Source organism: Cupressus sempervirens, chromosome 2 (genome assembly GCF_028749045.1).
Source record: "Cupressus sempervirens isolate cs-2001-9-10 chromosome 2, ASM2874904v1, whole genome shotgun sequence".
NCBI lineage: Eukaryota > Viridiplantae > Streptophyta > Pinopsida > Cupressales > Cupressaceae > Cupressus > Cupressus sempervirens.
The window spans coordinates 752823469-752834667 of record NC_143119.1 but is presented as its reverse complement, the minus strand read 5'-3'; the positions used below and the strand labels follow the sequence as shown (position 1 = coordinate 752834667).

The 11199-nt window shown below is 31.9% G+C and overlaps 1 protein-coding gene across 1 annotated transcript; it reads left to right on the top strand.

Annotated features, from left to right (window-relative positions):
- The first annotated feature begins 707 nt into the window (after nt 1-707).
- On the top strand, nt 708-3301 carry LOC149575607 (cytochrome P450 720B2-like). Its single transcript, XM_089816057.1, has 7 exons — nt 708-963; nt 1735-1867; nt 2126-2209; nt 2516-2594; nt 2766-2884; nt 2979-3097; nt 3217-3301. Exons 1-7 carry the CDS (start codon nt 728-730, stop codon nt 3299-3301), a joined length of 855 nt encoding a protein of 284 aa, XP_089672183.1. The 5' UTR covers nt 708-727.
- The last annotated feature ends 7898 nt before the right edge of the window (nt 3302-11199 follow it).

Here is an 11199-nt window from a genome sequence, read left to right as displayed (position 1 = left end):
ATCACCTCTATCCTATTGTGTACTTGATCCTTATTGATCAACTGTCTCGCTCTATTGTTCATTGTTTCCTTCCCCAATTTTTCTTTAACTAATTATGCAATACAATTCTAATCATGATACCTTGATCACCATGAATGTCCTGGTTTGCACATGCAAAACTCTCCTTGATCATTCATTCATTCCCTTTCATGCTCATAGAAAGTTTAGGGTTTGTCTTCCTTAAGAAGACCTAGATGACTTAGGGTTAGGTATGAATCAATGGTTGTGATTCATCCATATTGTCGCTTAAACCTTCCCTTTACCTGATTGGGTGCATGTAATGCATAGGGATTCCAACTTAAGATTCATCCTTATCACCAAAATATCATATTCAATCTTTAAGTAAGCTCAAAAATGATTTACATAGTAGTTTGTGCCAATATAAACAACTATGACAAAACTGTGTTACTCAACAATTGAAGTCTCTGGTGCTCAGTACATACTGACGAAAAAATTGTCACTCGACATCTGAAGCACTCGACATATACTGTCTTCTCAGCACTTGAGTGACTCGACATTCACTATTTACTCGGTATGCTCTAACTTATATGTTGTGCTTGGCATATGTTACTTATTCGGCATGAACTAAGTAAATGACTTAAGTGTATAGACACTCACTTGTTAATTAAATATGGAGAAGCAGATGATTGGATGAGGGAATACCAAACACAAGCGAATGGAGCAGTAGATGTTATTTGCAGTGATCATCACTTGCATTTTATCAGTGCTAATTTTGATTGTATTTGGGAAGCAAGTTATATGGAAGAAGAAGAGTGACAACAAGAAGAAAAGGATACCACCAGGATCATCTGGATGGCCATTAATTGGTGAGAGCATTAGTTTCTTCAAATCTATCAATTCCCAACAACAAGAACTTCGAAGATACTTCGTTAATGAACATGAAAAAATGGGAAAAACTGAGAGATATTCCTCTTCTTGACTTAGACCCGTGTAGAACTCTGTCTTTTATCGTTTTTCCCCCTTTCTAACTTAGATGCAATGGAAAACTCATTGTTTTGTTGATTATTTCAGCCTCCATGACCTAGACCTACTGTAAACCCTCTCTTTTATCTGTTTCTTGTAAACCCTCTCTTTTCTTGCCTCTTTCATATTCTATAAATTTCTCTCCGTTATATATTTTATTAGTTACTTGAATTAGATCTAATGTAAAACTCTTTCTTTTATCCATTTTTCTGAATAAGACCAGTAACTTTTTTCTGGCCTTCCTCAATTAGACCTATTGTAAAACTATTTTCTTTTATTTATTTTTCTATTTTTTAAAAATTGGACGTTGTAAATTACATCTGGTGTAGAACTCTTTCTTTTATCTACTTTTCTACCTTTCTAAATTAAACCCAATATAAAACTCTTTCTCTTTTCTGGATTGAATCTAATAAAAAGTTTTAAACATTCCTGAATTAGATTTTTAATCCATTTTCTATCTTCCTGAATTGAACCCAATGTGAAACTTTTATCTTTTATCTTGTTTTCAACCTTGCTGAATTGGACCCAATGTAAAACTGTGATCTTTCTCTGTTTTTCTGCCTTCCTGACTCAGAATCTGTACTCTCCATATTTTGTTGCTGATCTCATGTTGCATTGCAGGCAAGGAAAACTTTGATAAAGAAGATTAACGAGTGTATAGAGGATAGAAGACAACATCCAGAAGTAAGCCGTAATGATCTCTTAACGAAGCATCTATTCAGACGAAATCATTGCAGATCTTATATTGTTTTTGCTCTTTGCGGGGTTCGAAACCTCATTGACTGCCATGGCATTTGCTGTGAAGTTCTTGACTGAGAGTCCTCGGGCATTGAAGGAGATCACGGTCAGTCCACTTTAAACTAGTCGAAATTAAAAAATAAAGTAGTAGACATTATTTCTACAGTTTCAATATTATTATTATTATTATTTAAATTTGGTCACACAAAGGAAATTTTTACAATGCTAAATGTTGCTTTTCTAGATTGGTTTCAATACTAAATGTTGTTTTTCTAGATTGGTCAAATCAATCTGAAATGTTAATACATGAATATAGTTTAAAAAATACTAATTTTGAAATAATTTTTGAATTGACAATGGATAGGAAGAACATGACGCACTCTTAAAACGTAAAGACGGTCAAAAACTAACATGGGACGATTATATGTCCATGAAGTTTACTCATTGTGTGAGTATATGCAATATATTCTCTTGTTATTGTTTGATGTTAGTAACAATTTTGATTATTATTGGAATTTCATGGTCAATTTTGAATATTAATGACATTACTTTTCTAAAATTCTTATTCTTGTGTTGTTACTTATGATTTTGATTATATTGGAATTTTTGGATCAACATTTTTAATATTCCAATCATGAGGTGTGATCTAAAATGTTGAAGCAAAAATTATGATGCAATCAAATCCAAAAATAAAATCCAGCAATTTAAACATATTATCAAATTTTTATTATTGTGGTTTTTGTCACCAATGTAGGTTATAAAAGAGACACTTCGTATAGTTAGTGCTGCTCCATGTATTTTTAGAGAGCCGAAAGAGGACCTTGAATACAAAGGTTTGATTGAGAGCTTTCTTTATTATTTTTGAACTTGTGTTGCAACCATATTAATCAATTATTTATATTTTGGGGGATGGTCTATGATTATTAACTTCTTAATACTAGGTTGTATATACATATTTCTAAGGATGTGTTTAGATATAATTTTATAATTATATGTTAATGCAGATTTTCTTATTCCAAAAGGATGGATGGTGTTTGTATTTTTGAGTGGTCAACATTTGGATGAGAAGAGTCATTTTGAAGCTCATAAGTTTAATCCATGGCGTTGGGAAAATGAGGGTCATGTATGTGATGGGAAAGAAATGCTATTTTTTCTCAAACAATTTAATTGGTGGATTTTGATGCATCTGATTGATAATAATTGTTAATTAATTGTAGGAGATTTCTCAAGATCCTTCATATATGCCATTTGGTAGAGGAGCTAGACTTTGCCTAGGATATCATTTGGCTCACTTTGAAATTGCTCTCTTTCTTCACAACTTAGTCACTAAGTTTAGGTTAGATTCACATACAAGTTTTTTTATGCACATTTAACCCTTTTAAATATAAAAAATCTCTAATTATTTTATAAAAAATTCCAAACTTTTATCTTTAAATGTATGACTACAATGAATAGGTGGGAGCTGCTAGAAGCTACTAGTACCATATACTTCCCTCTTCCTAGCATGTCAAAGGGATATCCAATTCGTCTACGTTCTTGATTACAAGAATGAGGAGAGTTCAACATATTTCTCATAATTGTAATACCCTTTTGTAATGTTGAACATTTGAGCATTACAATAGTTAGTGAAATAATGCTACTAATTACAATTATTTAGATTTATCATATGAAAGTTTTCATTAAGTTCTGCTTTGAGTGGTACATGCATTCATTTTCATTACGATTGACATACCAGATTTATTTTAAATATCATTGCTATCTTATTATCAATTTTAAACCTTAATTCTTAAACTTCAATTATTATTATTTTAATTAATTTTTAATATTTAATACTTTGAAATAAATTTTTAAAAATTCATTTTATTATAATAGCATATGATTTAGTATTTAAATTATTGTATTTTATTTTATATACAAATAATGAAGAAAATCAAGAATACATCTTTCCAACTACTTCAAAAGTATGTGTCAGATGTGCAATTTCAAACTTTGACATTTTATATTTATATTTTAAGTGGTTCAATTTATTATTGAATGTTAATTTCAAAATTTAGAGAATGTGACCACTTTTATTATTAAATATCAAATAAATAATTATATCTAAAATAAATATATAAAAACTATTGACTTTATCAATAGAAGTTAATTTTTATAATCGATATTCTCAATATAAAAAGAAAAAAAAATGTCAAATTGAGAATGTTGATCTAATTGAAACTAATTAAGGTTGATGTTTAAGTGAAAAAAGAGGGGTAAAAATTTATTAAGACAGAAAGAAATACAACAAGGAGAGCTCAACAAGGAGCTCGATCCTGAGCAACAAGATCATCAAATTCTTGCACCATCTCAAAAGATAGTTGCCTCCTATCCCTAATATTCCAACTTGGATCATGACTAGAAGCCCATTTGGCTAAACAATCAGTAGCTCTGTTCCATTCACGAGGAATATACGTGAACTTGATGAACTAAAAAGAGGTAGAGAAGAGAATAATCTTCTTAACAATAGTGGCTAGCTGCCAACTAACATTCTCAAGCTCCTGTGAAGAAAACATGTTCACCACCACCTAGGAATCAGACTCACAGATAATCTTACTCCATCCCCGCAAGCAACACTATTCCATAGCATATAAAATAGCCTGAGCTTCCATGAGATTGTTCATATAATCACCCTTATGAACTGAGAAGAAAAATTTAACATCCCTAGAACTACAACGAGCCACTCCCCCAATACCAACAGGGCCAGGATTCCCACGAGAAGAACCATCAGTGTTAATTTTCAAAACTCCACAAGGAGGAGGAGTCCAATGCCCATCCTAGTTAACCCAACCCTTCCTCTAATGGTGAAGCTTCCTGGACATAGAAGGAAACCTATGAGCTGTAGGCCCATCCTGAAGATGAAAATTGAGGCGATTACAGATAGCAAGATCAACCAGATCCATACCCCCATCAAGCTCACACTTCACATGAATAGTTTCCTGAAGAGAATGTGATATTTTCCATCAAAGATGCAAAACACCAAGCCAAACATCTTGGAATATGCGATCAAGTGTAAACATGAATATTTTGTCACAAGAATCCATGATTTAATATTCTAATACAATGTTCTTAAATAAACATCCTCAACACACAACACAAGATCTTTGACTAATAATGCAACAATTAGTGGTCACACTCCTAAAAAATTAACTAAATAAAATTAAGGATTTAAAATATTAAATTAGAAGAGTGGATTTTGTTGATGGTTCTTTTTTGGGTAAGATGTAAGCACAATCATGTATCCCACTTTTCAACAAAATTATGTTGGCAATCAACATTTCTCAACCTTAGTCATTCCTAACAATATATTTATTTGTGTAATGCATTAATTGTAATTATTTTCTCATCATATATAGTCATCTAATGTGACATGACACAATTAGTTGTCTTCATATTAAGAGGTTACATGGAAGATGACAAGAATGCAATTTATTTCCACGTTGGAAAGAATGAGTCCCACATTGGAAGATTTATTTTTCATGTGTCAACATCTTAGAAACCCATGTGAGTCAATATTATATGATAGGTTGATATGACTAGTTTAATGACAATTGTGCGATAAGTAAGAGCATTAGTCATACCCATTTTTAGCAAAATGAAGTTCTTGAATTTGTAAGTATTTGAGAGGGTTTAGAAAACATTGTGCAATTTCATTTGCATGCTTCAATATGGTTTTAAAATGTACCACATGGATTCATATGACCGTCTCTTTTGGCTTTGTATAGAAACCATTTCCAATTTATATTTATTTATATATAGTGTATCTCTTGATCTATATGAATTTGAAAGAGGAGGGAGGAAAATATTTTCTTACAAGGTTATGTTTGTTAGAGTAATAAAGTATTTACTTATTAATTAAAGCATATTGATTCAATTATTAAGTCACTTATTATCTCTATTTTACTTAAGCTAAACCTTAGGCATATAATAATTAATTATTTTATTAATTACTACATGCAACCTAGGTTTTATCTTGTTAGGGTTTTGATCTTGTTTTATGAGAATTGATCTCTTTTTAATTTTATTCATTCAATTTTGATAATAGCAATCCCCTTTTTTGTTCATCAAGAATGCCTCATCTATGGATCTGAAAATTCTAGCCTCCATAGTTTTTGCTTCTCTATTTTTTTGCAATGGAGGTTCTCCAAATCAATAGTTTGGCAATGTTTGTAGCTTCATCCTTCAATGGTGTTCTTCATGATCATTCTTTTGTTTCTATCTCCTAGAACATTTTATTTCCATCTCTATTTGGAGTAGGGTTTTTCCCATGTGGTTTTTTGTATTTCTCCTCTTTATAGAGATTTGGTTGTGCTTGGGCACCTCATCAGGCCTTGTTGTTATGACCCAAATTTACTTTTAGCAGTAGTTTTTAGGTTTTTAGCTACTCACTAAGTTTATCTTAAAGGGGGGTGTTAGAGTAACAAAGTATTTACTTATTAATTAAATCATATTGATTTAATTATTAAGTCACTTATTATCTCTATTTTACTTAAGCTAAACTTTAGGCATACAATAATTTTAATTCTTTTATTAATTATTATCACGCAATCTAGGTTTTACCCTATTAGGGTTTTGATCTCCTTTTATAAGGATAGATCTCTTTGTAATTTTATTTATTCAATTTTGATAATAACAATCTCCTTTTTTGCTTGTCAAGAATGTCTCATCTATGGATCTGGGAATTCTAGCATCCATATCTTTTTCTTCTCTATTTTTGTGACAGGTGTTTGCATGCAGGTGATTCTTGGGAGTTGTGGCATTGATCTTTCATCAACTTCAACAATGTTATAAAATTTTCTCTAGAAGAGAAATATTCTAAACTTCACACAAAGGATTGGAGCCAAAAAATGTATTAGATAATAGTTTTCTATAGACCAATGCATTCTTTAAATACTTACGAGCGTGGAGTTTATTACCCAAAAAGGGTATTTCCTTTGTCTATCTTTGTTTCTTAATTGTCTATCTTTATTCTTTCATTCTTATTTCATATTTTTGACTTGTGGTGATTTACATGTTATTACATTGTTGACTTTTATAAGATCTACTAACTAAAATATATTTCTTCTAAATATTATGTTAGGATTTAAAGAGATATAAATAATAATTATATGCAAATATATCCAATATATGAAAATAATAATGCACATAGAAGAGAACAAAGGACACAAAGATTTAACTTGGTTCAACCAAATCCGTGGGCTACGCCCACCAAATAGCAAGTCTAATATTTTTATTATCCATTGATTACAACTTGATTACAATTTGTAACCCCATACAACTCAATGCCACCACAAGAAGCTATTATCACATCACACCTCATGAAATCCCTAACCCTAAGCCATTTTATACAAGATTTTTTGTCATTTACAAACTTAGGGTTAAAATAATTACAATAGGTTGGCCCATGAAAAAATAGCTAATAAAATAGGTCAAATTTGTTTTTCTTAGGGGCTATGCCCTCAAACCCTCGATAATCATGTCCTATCCACCCCCATACCCTTGCTTGGGGCTCGACTCGGCCCCAAACCCCATCAAAGAATTATGGAGAGTGTATAGTATAGTACCTTGATTAGTCACCACAAACTAATAATCTCTCAGTTGGGGACTGATCAAGCTCCACACTAGACAAGAACCTCCCACTTGGAGACTGATCCTGTAGCAATACCACTACTCCATGAGGCTCCCACTAGATTGAACCACCTTGGACTCAATTGTTCCTTTATTCTATTCAATTCAAATGACCAACCGAAGCTGAAAAGGAGTTCATCTTCTCCCTTGTCATTTCCTTTGTAAACATATATATTGTATTATCATCAGTATGGATCTTTTCCATCTTTAACTAACCATCATCCAAAATTGACTGAATAAAATGCTACTATAATTGTATATGTTTTGTCTTTGAATGCGAAGTGAAATTCTTGGTAACATGAATGACACTCTGACTATCTATATATAGATATTTATCTCTATGTGGATTTTTGAATTCTTCCAAGAAGAATTGAAGACATATCATCTTCTTGGGTGCCTCTGTAGCAACAACATACTCTACCTCTATAGTGTATAGAGCATTCACCCTTTGTGACCAAGAAACCCAACTCATTGTTATCCTACCAATGGTAAATGCACGACTTATAACACTCCACCTAGTACCAATATCACTTGCCAAATTAGAGTCAATATAGCCTTGTAATTTAGTAATAGATCCCCCAAAATGCAAACATTTACTGGATGTTCCTCTTAGATATATGAGAATCCATTTGATTATATTCGAATGCTCAATTCTAAGATGGCTCATATAGCTACTAACAACTCCCACTACATGTACAATATGCAGTCTAGTTCATACCATGTAATACATTAAGCTCCCTATAAATGAAGCATAATGTACCTTGGACATCTTATCATCCTCTTCTTGTGTCTTTGGGCACATTTTCTTATATAGTTTAAATGACCAAGCAAAGGTGTGCTGATAGGTTTGGCATTCTCCATAGAGAAATGTTGCAACACCTTCTCAATATAATTAGCCTAAGATAATGTCATTTTTTTGTTCTTCCTATGTTTTCAAATTTTCATAGCAAGGATTTGTTTTTTTGCCTCCAAATTCTTCATAGCAAATGAATGTGCTAACTATTTTTTTAACCCCTTAATGTGATTCATGTTAGACCTAGCTATAAGCATATTATCCAAACATAAACATAAAATAATGTATTTTTCATAATCCAACCTCTTAAAATAAACACATTGGTCTGAATGACACCGATTATAATCATTCTCATTCATAAAATTTTCAAATTTAAGATACCATTGCCGAGGTGCTTGCTTCAATCCATATAAACTTTTCTTCATTTTGCACACAAAATTCTACTTACCTTTGACCTTAAATTCTTGTGGTTGTGCCACATATATTTATTCATCTAGATCGCTATGAAGAAAGGTACTTTTAGCATTAAGCTACTCCAAATTAAAATCTTCAGTAGCTGTAATGCTCAAAACATTGTGAATACAAGACATTTTAATAACAAGAGAAAATATCTCATCAAAATCAATGCTCTTTTTCTATGCAAATCCTTTTACAACTAACCTAGCTTTAAATATTTTCTTACCTCCATCCCCTTCTTTCAATCTATAAACCTATTTAGTCTGTGAAACCCTTTTACCTGGAGGTAACTTACATAAATACCAAGTCTAATTTTTCAACATGGAGTCCATTTCTTTTGTCATTGCAAACTCCAACTGAATCTTTGTATCCACCTACATGACTTCATCATAACATTTAGGTTCACCAACATCTATTAATAAAATAGAATATAAAGAGGGAGAAAATCCTTTTGGAGGTCTACTTAGGCTTGTTGACCATCCAAAAATCACTGAGGTGTGTGATATTTGTTGTTGTGGAGCATGACGGACTTGTGGAACATCATCCTTTTGAATATCATCCAACACTACATAACCATTTTCTTTCTTCTCATGCTGTTGTAATAGATCTTTATATAACACTTTCTCATTGAATACAACATCTCCACTTCTTACAATTTTATGATTTTCAAAATTCCAAGCCTATAACCAAATTCATCAAAGTCATATCCAAAAATATATACTTCATGTATTTTTCTTCCATTTTAGTTCTATTTTCATAATCCATATGTGCAAATGCTTCACAATTGAAGGTTTTGAGAAAAGAATAACTCACCTTCTTATCAGTCCATGTTTCCTATAGAATACCACAACCCAAAGGAGTAGAGGGACATATATTAATCAAATATACAATAGTGCTAACAACCTCCACCCACATGTTTAAGGGTAGCCCAACATTAAACCTCATACTCCTTGCACGCTCCATTATTGTCTTGTTCATGTGTTCAACCACTCTATTTTCTTATGGAGTCCTTGGAACTATTTTCTTTCTATGAATACCATTAGTGGAATAATAATATTTGAATTCATTATTGTAATACTCACCACCATTATCAAATCAGAGACATTATAATCTTTTACTAGTCTCATTTTAAACCAAGCATTTGTATTTCTTAAAAGTTATAAATACATTAGATTTATGTCTAAGGAAATAAACCCATACTATTCTAGTTGCATCATCAATAAATGTAACATAATAATGAGATCCACCAAGGGAAGATACCCGAGTTAGTCCCCATACATGTGTATGCACGAGGTTTAATTTCTAATTTTTATTTTCTTTACCACTCTTCACAAAACTAACTCTCATTTTTTTTCCATATACAACTTTCTCAAAAATCCATATTGACACATTTCAGTCAAAGTAAAACTTTCTTTGAATGAAGTAATTTTATAGTGGTCAAGTTTGTTGTATCATAGTGTTGTATCATAATCTATAACATATATTTGTTCTCACTTCTCAATTGCAACAACTGTTCTTGAACATTCATTTTTCTTTGTAATAATTAAAGTAGAAGGAACAATATGACATGTACAAAGATATTTTTGGAACTACAATTGGAACAACTATTATGTTGTCATTGATGTCAAACTGACATAGGGAGGGGTGAATAACTAGGGCCAAAGACACACCCAACTATCCAAAACACCTTGCAAGAGTTAACACAATGAAAACACAACACACAGAACAATAACCAAAGGAGGAAGAAGAGAAAACACCTATTAATTCATCAAATAATTAGCATACATGCCTAGCTATAGGGTCTTCTAGGTTATGACCAGATACAAAATATATTCAATATTGAAGATCCAACATCAAATTCACAGGTCCAGATACATATGCAACAAACTTTCTAGAATTTCACATTTTTCTCTAGAATCCCTCCCAAAACTTCCTAACACTAAGGCTAAACACTATATATACTTGCCAAAATGACTTACAGATCATTCTAGAACATTACATAAGAGGAAGGCTGATCCAACAATGGTCTAGACACATCTCAAGAAAAGATCTTAAGATAAATGTTGCAATTGAAATAAATCTTGCAAGTTAGCTCACATAAATCATGTCTAAATGCTGACACTCGACATAAATAGGAAAACTTCCCATGGGATATACTTGATGAGTTGTATTGTAGCATTGTGATAATATCTCATGTAATTATTTAATATTTGAGAAAAAAATTAAATTTTCAATATTAAATGTGGGGTCAAGGGGTTAGGTAGCACGTGGTTTTAACACATGGTTTATGTAATACCACTTGGGGGTTTTGTGGGACTTGCTACTATATAAGTAACCACAAGGGTGGTTTTAGAGATAAGAAAAAAGAGGAGAAGGAAAAAAAGCAAGAGTCGGGCGGGACAAGGTTCAACAAGTTAGCCAAGGGAGTATTTGTGAAGGTTGGAAGCATGGCATGGGATGTGGGATTCATGATTGATCACATGTATTTCTCGGTTATGGCTATGGCTTTGAAGGCTTCCATGGTT

What these genes read in the sequence shown, in the direction of transcription:
- LOC149575607 (XM_089816057.1), top strand. Translation starts at nt 728, where the DNA reads ATGTTATTTGCAGTGATCATCACTTGCATTTTATCAGTGCTAATTTTG. An exon ending in AGAGGACCTTGAATACAAAG is followed by an intron (nt 2,595 to 2,765) that starts GTTTGATTGAGA and finishes ATGTTAATGCAG; the next exon opens with ATTTTCTTATTCCAAAAGGA. An exon ending in GTTGGGAAAATGAGGGTCAT is followed by an intron (nt 2,885 to 2,978) that starts GTATGTGATGGG and finishes AATTAATTGTAG; the next exon opens with GAGATTTCTCAAGATCCTTC.